The 19,137-nt window shown below is 40.3% G+C and overlaps 1 protein-coding gene across 1 annotated transcript in view; it reads right to left on the reverse strand.

The window, feature by feature from the left end:
- The window catches only part of RFX4 (regulatory factor X4), a 76,495-nt gene extending 59,450 nt beyond the window's left edge, over nucleotides 1-17,045 (reverse strand). Inside the window, exons 1-4 of the mRNA XM_085321664.1 lie at nucleotides 17,024-17,045; nucleotides 15,118-15,204; nucleotides 9,554-9,614; nucleotides 4,090-4,213 (exon numbers count right to left, since the gene is read on the reverse strand). Coding sequence (XP_085177790.1) covers nucleotides 4,090-4,213; nucleotides 9,554-9,614; nucleotides 15,118-15,204; nucleotides 17,024-17,045 — 294 coding nt within the window. The remainder of the gene's footprint in view (nucleotides 1-4,089; nucleotides 4,214-9,553; nucleotides 9,615-15,117; nucleotides 15,205-17,023) is intronic.
- Between the last annotated feature and the right edge of the window lie 2,092 nt (nucleotides 17,046-19,137).

Here is a 19,137-nt window from a genome sequence, read left to right on the forward strand (position 1 = left end):
AAAAGAAATGAAGAACAAAAGTCAGTGTTGGCTGAGGAAATAAAAGTGAAAGAGATGCTCAAAGACCCRGCATCCCAGCTGAAGAGCTGGGAAACTTTGTACAGCATCATACAACTCAGTGCAGTACAGCACCTACAAGCTTGCCAGAAGCAACCCGTACACAACAGTCACTAAGGGAGTTGAAAATGCTAGAAGTATTTTGCTTTTTAAGTAAATAACTTGATTCACTGGAGGCCCCGTTTCAAAAYGTTTTAGCTTTTGCAGCTAAGCTCAGTGGACAAGTGGGCAAGAGCTCTCAACAACGACAGTTCACAGCACAATGGATTAATTAAATAAGAAATCATTGGTAGTTTTTGCTTGCGTGCTGCTCAGAAAAAAACACACCTCCTCCTCCGTGCTCCCTTCCACGAGCGGTGGCAGACCTTCCAGTCGGAAGCACCGTAAATTGCTACCCCTGCACCTACAGAATCCCAAAGCAGAGCCTGAGGCTTCTGCAGCACAGGGCCGAGGGGTGCACGGTCGCTGCCTTTTTTTTAGGTGACCTAAGCAATAGGGCTTTCACTCCTCCCGCCTGAAGACTAATTCACAGTCTAAACATGTTCGCTGCGAGAAAGCTTTTTTTCCCCCCATACGCAGCATTTTACGCTGTTAATAACTCCATGGCATGCCCACCCTCCCTCCCTTCACTCCCCTGCCGTCCCACTGGCTGCAGGGAATAGTTCTACACTGCTTCATTCCTGGGTGAAATCCCAGCCCTGCCGACTGTAACGCATGCTTTCCTGCTGCCTTCAGTGATACCGGGAGTTTAACATTGCAGTCTCCACTCGCTGGTGCCAAGCGACCATCACAGGGCCTCCCCACTCACTGAGCTGGGGTACAGGGGTGAGAGCGTGCCTGTTTCCCAGGCAAGAAAAAGTTCTGTAATGGTCCCCTCGGTCACGTGGCTACTGACATACAAGCAACTGCTAGTATGGGCAAAAATGCCAGTTGTTTTCAAACATGTTATTTGKTACAGTAAAGCACTAAAAAGCTAGCTAAAATGTATTAAAGCTACAGSTCCCTTTGTCATGTAAGAATATATCACATATTAATAACTGTATTAGGTTCTTTCTTAGTCTGGATGTACATCAAGCACCTTAAGACTATAGGCTGCTTTTTTAAAGATTTAAAGATCTATTTATACCRTAATTCTGGTCTTCCATCTGCTTGTTAATTTTTCTTGCTATTTTAGCTTGATTTCCTCGGGGAACAAAGTCTATGAGAAATTACCATCTTTCTGTTAACCTCCCCTGCCCACCCTTCGCCAGAGTAATTTTTATTTCACTAATCCAATTCTACCAAATGCCTGTGGCCCAGGCAATGTCCTAGAAGTTTGATGGAAAACCCTGGCTGCATCGTGGGCAGAGCGCATTGATGCTGACGTTGAGCACAAGGCAGGGARGAAAGCTCAGCCGCTAGCTGCTCTCTTTGGCACTGCTGGACCAGACAACCGCAAGGACGGGGCAGCCAGTCAACACGTGCACTGCTCTGAACCAGCCACTACATGTGCTGCTTCTTGCCCAGGTGTCGGGGATGGAGGCAGGGAGAGAAAAAGGAGGGAATCTGAAAATAATGTGGGAGGTCTAGTGGACAAGTGAGAAAATTTAAGGCAGCAAGACCTTGGAGCAGTCTTGCTTTCTGACTGCTGTGGATTTATTTGACTTGCATCAGGTTTAACAAAGACACGTAGGTTGAAGCTCTCTATACAAAACCTTAGCATGGAGAAATCACTTGCAGCCACGTTGCGTATATCTCAAGTGTTTTGTTTTGTTTTTTACAAATGATGCTTTAAAAGTGAAATTAACACTCTTCTGCTAATTGGCATGTAACGGAGTAAGTAGCAAGGCATCAGGATGTTACTTACTACAGATCGTTTTAATGTGYTGAACTCCATCTTGCTTTCCAAAAAACTATCAGTCTATTTAAAAAAATAGAAAAAGCCTAAATGTTTAACATTGCCCATAGAGTTAAAGTTCAAAGATGAATCATAAATTCAATGTGGTCTATTCAAAGACGAACTGTCTACAATTTCACAGAACAACTAACCCCTTTCTCTGAAGGAGATGACAGCTGCAGGGCTCTTGATGATCCCCATGAGGACAAACATGTCTGGGGTCTCTGTTCCTGCAACTAATTGCGGAAGCCCTCAGATAGCACCTACTTCACTGCACTGCCACCAAGTTTTTATGCAACACATGTTGCCAATGCACTTCTCAAACACATGATTACAACTCTCTCTGCTGAAACTTCATGTACCTGTTCCTAAGGAGAAGCTTACTGCAAGTTTTTCATTGCACAAAGTGGTTGTCTGCCTGGCGGATCTTCACAACTGTGCAGCACATTTCCTGAGCAATAGCACTCAACAGACTCACAGGGGTCTGCTCTGGGGTCTGCAGGGGCAGGAGTCTGCTTCATTCCCATGCTTGTGTCTGTGTTGTCTGAGGTGCCTGGACACAACTATGCAGAAGCCCCTGTTTTCAGATCCAAAAGCAAAGGCCACACATGAGATATGTATTTTGGAACAGTAGTAGGAGGGTTCTCATGGGTTCCTCTTCACAAGAAGGGAAATCAAACCGCATATATCACTGCTTCAAAACTAACATTGTGCAACCAAGTGGAAAACACCAGTGCTTGGGAAACACATGGGAATACTATGAATTGCAGACAGAAGACCTGCATTGCTAGGTCAAAGTACTCCCACTGATCGAAAAGGGAGAGAGAAAGAGGATGAAGTGACAGAACTGTTGCATACCGAAAACTGGTGACATCTCTCGAAAAAATACATTCTAATGAAATGATTTCAGAATGTTTACCCATTGTGCATGATTTATGGAAATTTTTAGTAGGAGCAAAAGTAGCGTCATATAAATTAATCAAACACAGAATTAACTGAGCTATACAAGATTGCAAGATATGACAAACATACCAATGTTACAACATGATGCATTTTACTTGCCTTGCTCAGCTGACTAAATAATGATGGAGTACAGCAAATGACACTTAAATAAATTTATCCTTCTCCTTCATCTACTTTTTACATAGCCACTTACCCTACCCTAAGACCAATTTTCCTTCTTTGAATACCCAGCACTTCTATAGAATCAATGTTGCAAACATAAGAAAATAGCCCAYAGGGAAATCGGCTTCAAATTCATGTTTGTAAGCATGTCAAAAACAGTGTCAGATTTCACTTTTTGTTTGTTTGCTTTTTTAAATGCCTAGGAGTTTTCAAATCCTGCCATGTTTTCTAAAGTTTTTTTAAATACAAATTTAAAATGTAAAAATATCATATTGTTTTTCACTGTGAACAAAATATTACCTAACCAGAAAATCGAAAAAGTAATAGTTTAATGTTACATCCTGGCCACTCGATGTTTGGCAACGAAGAGCTTTATCGCTCACATTTGGGCTATGCACAGCTGCATCTGTGCTAAGAGCATGTCTCTGCTCTGAATTTGGGAACAACCAGGTTGGCTCTCACTAAAATTGGCCTAGGAAGTGGAAGCATAATGAATCGCAGTGCAAAGGTATCCAGGGAGCCTGCAAATGCAGGTAGATGCTTTCTGGCCTTGCACTGCTGGAGGCACTGTACTCCACTCTGAGGATTTGCCATTGGAGGCTGATATCCTTCGTTCAGAGATATTATTATTAAGCTTTAAAATGGTGTGGACAGGTCTAGAATTAAATGATTGAAATTTATTATTCTATTTTTATGAAAATAACAGGTAAAGCACTACAAGTCACAATGCACATATGTTTACACTGGCTTGTGTTTGACTTCCATACTGCCAATATTGTATGCCATGTTGCTGTCAGCCAGGCTAGGGACAACACTGAAGTCACCAAAAAAAAAATTAGTTCATTTTGCAGTTACAATGAGAAATGATTTCAACCTTCTAAATACTTACAATCTTAGCATTTCTCTTGAAGCTTGAATACATAAAATGCCTACTATMTTTAGGAGGAAATGATGGTTTAACTCTTCTCAATGATCCAGACTCACCTGAACCAGATGAGAGCTCAAGGCATCCTACTGCTGTTAAGACTCACCTTCCCAAAGCTGGCAGCATTAACGGGCTGCGTGTCGTTTTTCTCACAGAAGTCCAAGTAATGCATGTAGAGAGCACTTCGAGGAATGCAAACGCCTTCTGCAATCTCATAGTTCTCCTCCAGCCTTGAAAAGCAAATATCAAACAGAAAAAACTGCAAGTATGTTGGATGCCCTGTATTATAAACAGTGTGCGAAGCTGCATCTTTAAGGCCAAACATTCCAGCTTCTGCTTTTCTGCTCAGTTTTCTCTGCTTTGCTCTTAAGTGCTCCTTTTAATTCATTTCTATACTGCGCATTTGCATCATCTAGTTCCTACTTCCTATCAAATACATAGTCTGGGAGTTTCAGAAAGAAGTAGAGATGAGCACAGAGGGATCCTAGTCTTGGACTATATTCAAAGTCACTGAGAGGCAGCCTCCTTTCATTCTTTAGAGAACTGGTCACCATTGGCTCATGACACACTTTTCACTCCTATCCAGCTGCAAAATTTCTTACCTGGAGGAAGCAGCTCTGGCTAGAACAATTTAATTGCAAATACTGCAGAACGTGCACAAAGTCATAGCTGTATAATGTTTCCTTGCTATTGCTGATGGGCAAACCCAAGAAAACAAGAGCCAAYGACGTGCTGAATGCAATAGTGAAGTAACATCCTCCTGTACCTTATAGAAAGTATAATTACTCATTTACACATGCAAACACAAAAACATAYAATCATAAAATCTTAAGTTATACCTCATATATGTTAATAGGTATATTCTTCATTTTTAAACCTTGAAACTGAGCTTGTTATAAATCTACTGATTAAAAGAAGCATTCCTTTGAAATTACATTTTATAGCTGCTGATCCAAAGAAGTTCAAGAGGTATTTATGTGCATGCTTGACTTTAAAACATCTTCTTGCCATCCGTGGTATTGCCATCCATAGCATTGCTTGTGTGCTTAYAGTTATCCATGTCCTTGTGTGCCCTGATGGCTGGGAGCAGAAAGTGGGTGCAACTTCTTCTTCAACATTGCCAAAATTAACATATTCTCAGAAAACTCCAATTTTAAAGTAAACAACCCCCTGTCATTTGACAGCTGTAAAAGTTCAAACCTTACCAAATACTTAGTTTCTCTCTTCCACTGCCTTTTCTAAGACCTACCTTGCTTCTATTTCAGTTACCATGATCATTTTCGACTGCAAACTATTTTAATAAGATATCCGGCTAGATGAATGGAATCGGTTTGTATGGGCAACATCTATTCTTCCTTGGTTTCTACAGGAATATCATCACGGCATCTTTCCTCAAATTCATAGCGCTTTAACAAAACCTCCTTTCAAAACCTGGAGTGTTCGTTTGTATACTATAGCTGCTAATTGGAATGTCAGCTTCCGTGACCAAGACAGGACAGAAAGAAAAGCAGTTAATTATTTCTGTTCATATCTGATGAATTTTTCTCTTTTTCTCCTCTCTTTCACAGAAAGTCATTAGTCTGTCGCTGAACAATGCTCCATTATACCTGAATTTTTTTAATGATCAAAAAACCCATCTTGCTCCACTTCTTTTATTTTCCTGTCTTTTATTTAACAACTTTATCATATTTTGAATTCAGCTTCATTCTATAGTATTGTAGAAAGATAATGAACTCAATCTTCTACCTAACAAATCATTATCAGAAATAATATATATATATAAATATATATAWAAAACATTTTAAATGTCCTAATAAAGCCATGTGAAAATCAGTAGTTCACAATGAGACCTTTCGTATTGCTACAGTATAGTGATAAAACCCCTAATTCTTTTGCAGGAAAGGCAATTTTAGCTGTCCCTATTACTGCTTTCCCCTTTGTACTCACACACTTCTAGATCAAACGGGATTATTCTAGAGCAGAGTAGTGTCTGCAGAGTTAATTGCTATAGATTTATTTCTAGATATTAAGRGAACAGAACACTGCAATGTTAATATTGCTAATTACATAAGGGATTCTAGAGCAGATTAATTTTGACACACTGGAACAATTTCTGTGAAATTAGAAACCTGCGGAGAATCCATTCCCAAGCGATGATTTACTTCCTCTTTTTAGCTCTTTCTATGTCTATCACAGAAAATAAAGCTGTTTTGTTGACTTCACCTTCACAATACCGTTATTGTTTGGCGCACCTATACTGATGCCGTAAGCCACCAAACTGCCTGGATGGAGGTAGGCTGTCCGTGCTTTGAATAAGTCCCTGCTTAGAGAGGCAGGTATGCACACACTTGYGTGCCAACCTGAGATAAAATAAAATGTCACATTTACAACAGAGTCAACCGTTTCACCCATGAAATAACCATGAACGTCGTAGAGCAAAATGTTTAGCCAGCACTGTGGTTTTACAGACAATAACCAACACAGCAGCATGGATAAGCACTAGACAGTAGGTATCCRTAGATCAATGCCTTAGCAGATAAATTCAGGCTGGTGTAGTTGCCCCGGTCCCCGCAGTACCAGTGATGGACCCTGGCAGTAATGCTACATTTGCCAGGTCTTCCACTTCCTTTTGTGTCATCATCAAATGAAAGAAAAAAAAAAGGAAAACACAATTCCTGTTTCCGGGAAAAGGATATTTAGCCAGGCTAAGAGTCATCTCGAGATGCCTTGGTGTCTTTGGCTTCTTCTACCGTCTCATTGATAGTGCAGGGTGTATATTGGCTCTAGAGAGGTTTTCTACTCCCAGTAAGCACTAAGGATAGACACCCGTGAGATAGATGCTCTTCACCGTTTTCAGCAAGATGCCAGACAAGAAATAATGATGGCAATATGAACCATGTGACAAAACCCACGTATTTTCCTAACGCCTTGTGTCTCTTTCCTTGCTACTTTCATCCTTTTCCTTTCTCCTTGCTCATCCCTGTTTCTGTCCTCCAACACTCCCTGGCCTTCATTAGCTRTCAATGATAATAGCATCTTGCTGTAAATACTGTATTATCTCTGAAATCTGGTGAATAATTTACCCTACCATTTCCATCATCTCTCTCGAATCTGGCCCAAATATTCCTGTCAGAGGGAAGGACACATGCTTACCCAAGGCATGTTCAGTTAAATTTAGTCTTTTATCTTTCCTGACTGCGCAAAAAACACAGTTTGAGGCCTGAGCAGACAAAACTCATAGTGCAGACCACAGTAGTTTACCAACCCATGGGTTGCTAGGTGCCACCACAATACAAATAACCTGATGCTAACATGTTTTCCAGAACAGAGGAAACTCAACATCTTCACATCAAGCAAGCTTAGAACTTCTTAGGACATTGATCACATTTGAGCTTCTGGTTTTATTTAGTATATCAAACTCTGTGGCACAGTTTCTCCAGGCAACACCAATCTAAAGCTACAGAACCAAGGTGGAAAATCATATAGAAACCACTGAAAAAAAATTACCAAGCTGGGAAACTTCTACCTATAGCCATATTAATAAATAAACCAATCACATAATTCAGTTTGACACCAGGTAAAGAAATCAAAACCTCAGTCCTTTCTGTTTCCGCATACATTTTGGAGTGGAAAATTGTYGAGGAAGAATTGCAAATGCTCCAAAAGATTCAAGACATAGAATGTTTGATCTACCTACAACTGACAGGTTGTAAGATAGTACACTAGCAAGAAGGAAAAGGAGATGATATGACCATGTTTTCATTTCAAAATTCCAGTATTCTATTGCAAACACCACTGAAAGGGTAGTATCAAGCACACTGCATTCCAGCAGGGCTCAATATCCCAGGAGTTTAGGGATTTGCTAACCTTTATAAATGCAGAAGCTTGAAAGTAGTTGGCAGAAGATTGTGACTGTTTACAGTATTTGCATGTTTTCTGTTGGGAACAGTAACGTTGGCATGTTCTGATTAATTCTGACTTCTTGGCTACTACATTATTTGCTCYGTTGGAAAAGACTCTTAACTGACTCTACTGCAAAACAAACATTATTCTGAATTTGGGACTGGCAAGCCCTGCCTACTATTTTATTTTAGCTTGGTTGTCTTTTATTATCACCCTTTCTGAATGGTATTGAAGTTGCTTGGGTGAATAATGGAGAATATTAAAATACATCCATGACATTTCACTATTATTTCAATGAATTTCCCTGTCTGTAGTCACTCTCCTTCTTTATTCAAATTTCTTGAACTTCTGCAAAATAGCACTTTTGTCGTCCAAATAGGTACAAAGAAGCAATGGTTCAGATTTAAGTGCCCTGATTTATATTTGCATGTCTCAGTATCTGCACTGGGTTTAGCAAGGCAGAACACTGAGTACTTTCAGGAACTTGCTTGAATCAACACACAAATTTGGTTTTGCTTTAAATCTAAAATTTAACTAATCAACCTTCAAGAGCAAAGATAAATGAAATAATCTGATTCTTTGTATGYATATTTCATAGGCAGAAAAAGAGGAAGATTCACTGACTAGATTATTCTTTGCTTTCTGTTTAGTTAGATCTCCCAAGAGGCTGACGCAAGCAGAAAAAATGATTTTGCTAACAGTTTGCTAACAAAACACTGTTTGCCAATAATTCATTTTTCCACTCAGCAAACTCTAAGGRATACTTACAGGTGAAGTAAAAACCTTTCTTTAAAAAGCAAATCAAGCTAAGGAAAAAAGCTCCTCAAACAGTCTACTCTGAGGCCTGATGAACTTCCCTGTAACAGAACTCTGAACTGCCAGGTACCAGGGACCTCCTGAAAGAGATGCTCGACAACTTAACCACCTTCAGAATAAAGAAAGCTAAAGCAGGATTAAAAATCTAAACTAATTTAAAAAAAAAGAAAAACAACAAAAGCTGAAGAGGTGACCTATGGAAAGAGGTGTCCGAAACCACAGAACTTGCAGCCAAAAACACTGCTGTAAATCACAGCGGGTGGAACAGAACTTGCTCGCTTTTCATGGCACCGTAGACTGTCTTACAGACTTTCCTCTCCCCTCTCTCTCTGTCTCTCTCTTACTCTTCCTAAATCCACTTCTTTTTCTTCACTAAATTTCCAAGATGATTTTGACAAATCAGTCAGACCGTAAAGTCTCTTCTTKTGTCCTCTCCTACCCCGAATTACAGGGATCTCGTTTCAGCAAAGCAGTCCGTAAAGGTGGGCTCCATCACACCCTGCAACAACCTGTCAAGACTCCAGTCTTGAACAGTGTTCTCAGCRCTCGTTTGCTTTTTGTAATAGATACGACATTAGTGACAGGCCGCCAACTACCAAGTGAAAAGGTGACAAATAAATGTGCCAAGCAGACCTTCTAGGCTGTGTCAGAGCTTTCTGATGTTCAAAGAAACCCTGTAYGGGCGAGGCGGGGTTTGAGCACTGTTACAAAGGATGTTAGTGAGCAGGCTAMACATGTACAATGAAAGTATCTTTAAAACGCCTTACAGTGTCCCAAACCTCTACTCACCTCAGCTGGGAAGAAAAGGGTAAGAAAAAACACTAACAGATTTTTTTTTAAAGGCATCTTACCATTGCAGAGTCGCCGGAGTTGAGTGTGGTTTTGATGCTCTATTATTTTCTTTTTCCTCATCTGTTAAGGAAAAAAAAAAAAAGAAAAAAAAAGCAGCTATGTAATTTAAGTGGAAATTGCTCAAGCATTTGTGTACTGCTAAGGAATTTTCTGGCCAAAAATGTTCAAGTTTCGATGTTTCCCCCCCCAAAATGGCTAAATCATGGAAACAAATATAGTGATGCTCGCAAAGCTAACATCTATAAACACTACTTAAAACGATAACGCCTGCAAACATCACTGACAGCAGGGGCAGAGTGGTAGGAACAATAACATCAGAAAGCAAAAGTTTATATGGAAGACAGAGAATCTTGGACCTCTAGCGGCATATCAGAACATTAAATGACTATCACCGGCTTTAAGGAAAGAGCTGCTTTATCCAAGTGGCATCTTAGATGAGCATTTAATTGAATGGGTTCATTCACTGCTGTGATCCTAGCGTACGAAAGACACTAGATGTTTGTAAAGTTACAAGGTTAATGWTGAAACTGAAAAATTGAAATTAAAAACATTCTATAATACATGTTATTTCTTTTCAGGTAARTTTTCTGATTGTATTCCAGACTAACTTTCCAAGGTTTCTAGATTAAGTTTCTAAGGTAATTCCTTGATCTGCTTACTTCCTAAAAAGCTTAATGAAAGATCAATAAAGAAGAAAAGGATGACAATAAAAMTGTTTTAAAACACTGGATTTTTCCTGGTTCACGTTAATTCTTTTGGAAAAAAAAAATGAAAGGAAGCAGGGGCTTCGCCCAAGCTGCCCTGGGAGGTGCCGCCAACCGCGGCAGCTCAGTGCTTCCCACGCTTGTTTTATCTCACTTGTTTTATTGTGGGTTTTTTTATTATTAAAAGGATAGAAAGAACTGCACCTAGTCAAGGAGCAGAGGGGACCTAGAAATATGAACTTCTACTCTTAGATACACAAGCATTTTATTCTACTTTGTGGAGTTTAACCACATAATCTCCTCGGATAACTGAACTGCAGAAAATAACAAATATCCCCGTTCCTCGTATTTAGTTGCTAGCAGGTGCTTGCTGGCCTCCTCGTCGAGCAGGGACTCGTTTGTGCCACTCTTGCCTCRGGACCGAGCGCAGACCTGTTTGTACACCAAGAGAGGAACAAGGAACTATTGGGCCTGACATTTTACCAGTCCCCCTTCAAAACAACTCTGTAGATTAAAACGAACCAATACTTCWTAAAATTCAGTGCTTTAAAAATCTAGTCCATCTTGTGAAGAGAAGGAATCTCCTCCTAGAGATATCAGAGAACCTTTTTCTCCCCAACCTCCAGGGCAGTTTCTTTGCTAAGACCCCTGTCTTTTTCCTTTCGTATTTTGTTGCAGAGCTGCCAGAGTAGAGCTTGGCTTGCATCTYGCGTGTGCATTTGTGGCTCATCCTGAACTTTCAGTAATATCCTTTACTTTCTGCTGTCTTGGGGTTAGGTCCAACTTCAGGGATTTTTTGCTTCTCYGAGCAAGGTGCAGAGACAAATCAACAGCAGCTGTTCTCAGCACCTCGGAGCAGCGTGCCTTGAACACAGCGAGCTGAACATCCACAAAGTGAAGATCCAGCCTTAGTGGACACTTTTTAAAAATGTTGAAGTTGATCTCTGGCATAAACTAAGAGCAGGCAAAGCTCTGTTTTCCWCTGTGGAAATATTAGAGCAGCCCTCTACTTTCCAGGGCTGTCCATGTGTATCTAGCAGGACATCTGAGGAGCTTACRTGGTATTGGAGGCTTCATCTGGGCAAAACCCTGTGTTTAGCTCAGATAGCTCCGTGGCTTTCAGACAAACAGCCTCTTACCCTCTTGTTCCTGCTGTCCAGGTTCTCACTATTCTCAGAAGGGATCTACCCCTTGCTAAAATGAATTAAGTGGTAGGAAGAAGCYACCTTGCCTCTTACTTCCAAGTAGCCAGTCATAAATAGAATTCAGGCTCCCTAGCATGTATTGCAGGCTTTAGAAAGAGTGGGATTTTTCTAAAGCCCCTGAGAAAGCTGGGAGTGTAATTCTCATTCAGTAGATATGACTGGAAAATAAAGGTTTTTTTCCCAAGGAAAATTTCAGCAAAAGCAAGTAGTACTAGGGGTGAGGTTCAAATTTTTCAGTGGAAAAATCAGATTTTTTTGTTCAAATGAAAATCTAAAAAAAAATCCTTAGATTTAATTATGATTAAGAAAATCCCTTTTAATGGAAGTTCAATTTAAATTAAAACTATGATTTTCCCCAAAATATTCTACTGGGGGGAAATTCTTTATTATGGAAAATTTTCTATTTCAACCAGCTTGAACACTGACCCTGAATACTGTTTGTGAAGTACAAGTACTCTGAATCTTTTCTTTCCACCTCTCATGAACTTTCTACACATTTACATTTCTAAATACACAAAGATTGTACAAGCAGCTGCCCTTCCACTTTGTTAGATAACATCATAAGACTCTCTCCACAGAAAACTGAAGTTAAAACTTTCACAAYCCTGAAACTGTGCTCTTCCATAACCTTATTTCAATTTTGCAGAGTCTGATTGAACACACAGAACAAAGAAAGTATTTTCTCTTTTAATTATTAGACATGGGATTATACCATTCTCTTTCCCTGTGGATCTTTTGACTGACATATAGAATGGAGAAGTGGCAGAAAAAGAAATGTTTAGAAAACTGGAAATTAAATAAAAATTAACCTAGAAAGTTTATGTTAGAAGGTAAATGCAGCGTTTCAGGGAGAGGTCATAATAGGCTTCAAAAGGGTAAGAAAAGCCCCCAAAAGCAGTGAGATGGTGAAAACACGCAGTTACAAGCCAGTACTTCCTTCATACTGTAAGGCAGGTGTTCAACAGGCCTGAATGAGGATGGAAGACGATTGCAAAGGACCTCTCCCTGCAGAGAGACAGTTCCATAGCATAATCCAGCTATGGAAAAGGAGATCAGCAGAACTACAGCTCTTGCTCTAAAAYCCTATGAACTGTAAAAATATCCAGAAAAAGAAATAGTTAAAAAAGCAAGCATGATACTCAGTAAGTGCATTAGCAGATCACAGTGGAAATTCTCATAGTTTTCAATGGATTCAAGGCCAAAAGAAAAAAAAAAAAAACTTTTCCTTGGTAGAGTCTAGCCAACAGCTACCTAAGGTATTTATAGACAAAAAGACAAGAGAAAGATGGATGATGTCGTATTCTGACTGCAGATGAAAACTGGGATTCCRCTTACAGCTGTAATTTGATCACCATGCTGAGGAATTCAAATAGGGCTACGTAACTTTTCTCAAAACATTTTGCCTCCCTCTGCTTGCACATTTTTGACGCAGACTGGACAAAGAGTGACAAGATGGTTTGAAAACTTCTTGTCTGSTGTGTGGGCACTGGTAGAGAAACATCAGCAAGAACTCAAGGACTGAAGAAGACCACATAGCACAACGCTTTCTCAGGTGAAACTTCTACATTGTTCTCATTCCTATAGGTTACTGATCTTCTTCCTGCTGGCAAATGTTTTATTTTTCTTTCTTAATCCCTTCTCTTTTCAACCTGCAGCCCTCAAGAAAAGGGATGATTTTTCAGGTGGAATAGTGCACGCTGCAAAAAGACTGGTACCAGTGGAGGACCTGCCCATAAATGGGAATCTACAAAATCAGCTCTGGTTTGAGTTTTCACGATACACTGTGGCGACATGTTCTGCATGCAAACTGTGGGATAAATTCACTTACACATTCATTTTTTCATTTTTAAATTTTCTGCCTTTCAGCATCACCAATTRTCCCTTAATTCTAGCACTACAAAACAGAACAAACGCCCACCCTCTTTTCTCAGTGCCCTTCTCTGAAATACCTGTTCTTAGTCATCCTCACTCACCTGTACAGGTCCACCTCTTACTGTCCCCGTGTGTAGTTTTCCCATCCTTACATTTAAACTATAATTTCCTACAACAAACTGCCTCTACTTCTGCTGCAACCTACTTAGGGTAACAGGTCTAGAACAGAACACAGAAGGAGACTGACATAATGACATTAAGGGGGTTTTGGTTTTTTTTGTTTGTTTGTTTGTTTGTTTTTATTTTATTTTTTTATTGGCTAGTAGTGCCAAATAACTACCTTGACATTACTGTCTCGAGCTGTGAGTCTAAGGAAAAGCTCGCTGAAGTCATTAGGACTGAATCCTAAATTCTGCCTCTACTGAAGAGTTTGAAGTCCCTTCTCATTCACTGCGGGTGATTTCCCTCCCTTTCTCATTAGATAGAGTGAAAAGAATTTCATAACTCTCAGGTTCTCATGAAATGCAAAATAACTTTTTTGGTTTGCTTTTTATTTTTGTAAATTCACTACCATTTTATTTTTAGAGAAGAACTTAATTCAGATTGCTTAATTTTTTAAGAACAAAAATGAGCAACCCCCAAACCCAAATGTGCCTAGTTTTGTTAGCTTTCTTGGGGAATTCTTATCAAATGTTCTCAGCTTGGGAGCTGTGAACAAACATCATGCTTCTAACACCTTCCTTCTCCCTCAGAAGAGAGACTCCCTCAGAAGAAACCCCTGGACAAACAAAGTAGGGCCCCAATGTAGAAAATTCTGTGATACACTAAAATATTGTGTAATCAGTCAGGTAACTTCATATAGACATCAAAATAAAGTAGTGCTCTTAAAATTAAAAAAAATCAAAGGACATTTAGCAATTAAGATTTGATTAAAATACAGTTCTTAATTTTCTGCATTTGAACATTATAAAAATTTGGCTCTTCTTGAATTATAGAATTTATTCTGAATTAATCTGTCGTAACATGAACTAATATATGAAGTATAGAGAGAGCAATTAACCTGAACAGTGTTTTGCTCTAGCCAAGTTAAATAGAATAGAAATTGCATAAGCACTGAAAACTAAATGGCAAACTAAAAATTGTCTTGCAATTTTAAGGAGACACTACCAGATTTGTGTAAGTTGTTTCAGGTTGTTTCTAATTACTTGCTCTTATTCAAAATCAAGATCTGAAACTATTGTGACTAGAGGAGATGAGGAAAAATATCTATTTTAAATCAATTGGATTTACAATTGTTGCCTCTCAATRATTAAAAAGGAAGCATCATCAGAATATATTTAATATGCAATTTTTTAAATTTGAAAATAATTATTTAAATCTTCAAATAAATATTTTATACACATGATTCAATACACTAGTATCAAACAACAGCATGTTTTTTCCTGCATTTCAGCCAGACAATGTTCACCAGTGAGAAGCAAAGCAGATGGTTTTTTACTCATGAACTAATACTAGCAGCACACTTCAGAGSTCACCCAATTTTCACTGAGTGACACCCAAATTCTGCCAGCTATTTTAACTGATGATATTACTTCCTTTTAAATAATGAGAAATAACAAATATTCCAGCAAAAACATTTTTAAAACTATTGAATATGTCAATGAGTTGAATCTTCAAACTATAGAGCACCAAAAATATTTTAAAAATATAGCAAGYTATATAGGAGGAAATTAGCACTTGGACATGTTCACAAGCATTTCAAATTAAAGAGAAGTTACTTACTTTCATCATTAGAAACATTCCCCAGCGAGGTGTGACTGGAATAACGTTTGTTTTCACTCTCATTGAGACATCGTTCAATCCAACTCTCTGCAAAACAACAAAGTTGCTCTTTTTTGTGCTTGTCTTTGCATAACAAATAAATTTCCAACACATAAAATTAAATACGGCACCACAGTTTTCAACAGATGGTGTTTTGTGGCATTTCRGTTCAAACATGCTCAGTCTGAGGTTATTTATCACGAAAATCCTTTCTTGCTTTCCAATTTAGCTGTTGTCTTTTAGTAATGACAGAGGCTGAAAACAGCCATTCTCATAACAAAATCTCCTTAGGATATTCTCTCTCCTCTCCTATCATATGATATATATTAAAAAAAAAAAAAAAAAAAAAAAAAAGTCTCACATGGACAAATGAAAAACAAATTGCATTAATTCCTAACTCTTAGACTGGCAAAACTTACGCACCTGAGTGTTTCCTCTAGTTTTGAAAGGACTATTCATAGGCATAAAAGCAAGCATTCATGTGAATTTTTGTTACAGTGGGTCTCAGATGGTTCTCTCTTAAGTCAAGTCCTCTAACCCTAGTAATCCTGGTGGAGCGTTAGGCCCTTTTGCCTGCTGCTACAAAAGTCSCACAAGTCAGTGGCCACTGAGCTCCTCAAACATCTGCCATCTCGCAGTGCGTGCTCTACCCACCCTGCCCTCCCACCTTGCTCCCCTCCTATTCCCCCCGGTCAGAGGAGGTGCAGCATCCTGGTGGTTTGACTCTGCTGCTCCTCTCTCTGGACACTACATCATTCGCTCTCCTATTATTTCTGGGAATGCACCAGACCCTACRGAAATTACCGTTACAGATCTTCGCGGCAAGAGTTGCACCTTACTGTGCATTTCCTTGGATGATATATGTAATACAAGTCCTTCAGATTGCCTGGAACCCCTGGATATTGATCACTACAACAAACCAACCCTTACCCTCACAAAATTATTCTTCAAGAAGATGCACGTGGGCAGAAGTGGGTTTAGACCCACAGAGTTCATTGCGGTCAAAGCAATGAAGCAAAGAGGAAAAGGAAGAGAGAGTTGGGAAGGCCCCACAAACTACAAGAGAGAACAACTCTGATGAGTAACAAGATACACAAGAAATAAAGTGAAACAGGCCTTGCTGTCAGCAAAACCATTAGAGGCAGAAATACTTTCAAAAAACCAGAAATGTCTGCAGTTTCCTTTCCTCATGCCACCCCACAGACACATGAGGCTACCTGCACAGAGCAGTCTTGAGAAACCTGTCTGTGTGGTTTACAGAGGGTGAAAGTATTACTTCATTTCAGAATGAAACACCAATAAATAAATATATGAACGGCATGGATAAACAGGTCCTGCAGAAAAATGCTTTGTTTTCCCAGGCAGGCGCACAAACAYACATATATTCCCTTTCGCACACCCTCTCCACTGCCCCACATGCAAAAATGTAGCAATTCAGAAAGAGTATGACAAGAAGTATTCTCCTATGGTAAGAAAGTATTTTGTAGACCATGCCATGAGACCCCAAGTACAGTTACTCTCCACGTTTCTGGTTTTTAGACAGAGAAGTTATGGGAGCTCCAGGCCATTCCCTTCCCTTTGCTTCTTTGTCACRCTACAGCGTTGCCTTCATCAGTACAAGTGTGTCCCTGAGCACATCTTCCTCATGGGATGTTCACCACTGAACTGCCCTGAGGAGCCTCGCAACAGCACTGCTTCTTCTCAACAGCTTATTCCTTTGGGGAAGTATGGGAAATCTGCCCTGTTTCAAAGCGTAGCAAAAGTTAACTCTTGTTGTCAGCAKATTCTTCAGGATATTCTTTTTTTGCATCAAAATCAACATGGCCTWGAATAAAAAAAATCACTGACACAGCAACTTAAAACTTACCAGCAAAGTCCATGTTGCCCATGTTGCCTAAACAGCACCTGCTTAGCTACTGGCCCACAAACGTGCAGCGAATCGAACTCGAAGGCTTTATCGTCTCGTGCTGCTCGGCTGCTGCGAGTGAGGGTCCACCACCTCCCTGTCTGAGGGCCAACACAGCCCTATGGCTGTCCCGTGCCAGACTTCCTTTACTGCCCTGACACTGAGCTAAAAGTACCCCTKTTTTCCTGTTTTAATGCCGCTGGGGACAGGATCTGGGGTCTTTGCAGAATACTACGAGGTGAGAAGAAACTTACTGCTGAAGACCACATCCAAGAGAGGTGCGAGAAGCCTTGGGAGATGATACTCTATCTCCACCACCTTTCCGAGCGCAGCCTGGGCAGTATATAACTCCCTTGGCTTCRAGCCCAGCTGCAGGGAGTAAAAGCAAAGGCAGCTGCCAGTAGCGCCAAGGAGAGACCCAGGCCTAGCGCTGCCCTTTCTTTTCCTCCCTCCAGCGAGAGCTGGGAAGCTGGGGCTCATCCTCTTCCCTCAGCAGCAGGGAACTGCCAGCAGCCATCTTCAGTCACACTCACTGCCTAAGTAGTGGGGGAAAAAAAAGCTTTTTAGGGGTGATTTGATAGCAGTCTTCTTGCCACCATCCTTGCTCACACACTGCCTCCGATAAACACGTATATGCCCCTTTTCATTGGTAAAGAAGGCAGTTTACACTGCAAGTTATAAAGTCTCTGCAGTGGAGAACAGCGACTGTTTAATTATGTGCTGCAACTAGTTGGGTCCTGAATCACCCCAGTTCAGCTCGCCGCAGCCTGAGTCTGGCTTTGTCTCGGCGGCCTCGCATTTAAATAGCTGATAGAAATTCTTCAAGCCTGAAAAGATACATGACCTGTCTGGCAGCAAAGAATGAAGAAAACTAACTCTTTTGATCTAAAATGTCAGGGAGTTTTTGGCAAATTTGTCAAATTATTTGGCAGATGACAAAAAGGAACAAAACCAACTAGCTGTTTAAAAGCTATAGTATCTCATGAACTGAGTGATTTAAGTATATGTAAATAAGTACTCTAATAAATACTTTAGGTTAATAAGTAGATTTTTTTTACTGTTTGTTTAAAGAGAAAATTTTTTACAAAGCTTTTAACTCCTAATATTAATAAGAATGCCTTTCTGCATTAAAAGAAAATGTAACCAGTTTTGCTAAAATTTAGAATATTCCTTTCAGGAGCCCACAGACCCTAGATATGATAGAACCTGCCTAAGATAAAGGGGGGAAAAAAAAAAGACAGTGAAGCTGGTGGGTATCAACTTCCTAAGAAAAACATAGATCAAACAAAATAAAAAGTCAAAATGAAGTCTGATTTTTAGACATTATTGCAGAGTTAATAACGTCAGACCCTGTCCCAGCGTAATGAACCCCCCGCRTAGAACCCTGTACACGTCAAATGCTCTTGCCCTCAGCAGACGTGGCAATACGACCCAGCCGTGCTGGGGCCCGTCCCAGATGGCCCCAGCTGTCAGGCTGTAACAACAGAGGAAGACGCCCATGGCTTGGTGTCGCTAGCCAGATGTTTCTTTACTTGCTCCCAGGCTCTTGCCAACTACACTACACTACTGTTCTGGACAGGCATTGAATCACGTGGTATGGACATTTTTATAGGATTCAAGCCCAAATCATTGCTCTCAGACCTTACAAGCTTCTCCCAGCTATGATTTCACACTGGGAAGATCACAGAGTAATAGAGAGCTCAGGTGGTGATTAAGCAGAAGTGCGTATCAGACCCGATAGCAAAGATGAACTGTTAACACGACATGCAGAAAAGGCAGCCTCTTAGTGGGACCGGTRACAGCACAGGAGAGCAGCGAGCACTGTGTCTCGCTACGTTTTTGCTACATCAAATCTTATGGCATTTTGCCTCCCTGCTTCCTCAGATTCCTTCCCACCCTGAGCCCCATCTCACRCTGCCTCTCTTCCCCTCGTACACAACCGTACATAGGGTCAGAAACTGTCAAACCTCCCCTCCCTATGGCTTTTTTTACCCTGATTCATTTATTTTTAGCCTACAGCCCTCCTACACAGCTGTGAAGCCCCTCGCCTGGTCCTCTCCAGCCAGGGAGACCCT

This window comes from Rhea americana, unplaced genomic scaffold, assembly GCF_003343005.1.
Source record: "Rhea americana isolate MKP2758 unplaced genomic scaffold, rheAme1 scaffold_70, whole genome shotgun sequence".
In the NCBI taxonomy this organism is placed as follows: Eukaryota; Metazoa; Chordata; class Aves; order Rheiformes; family Rheidae; genus Rhea; species Rhea americana.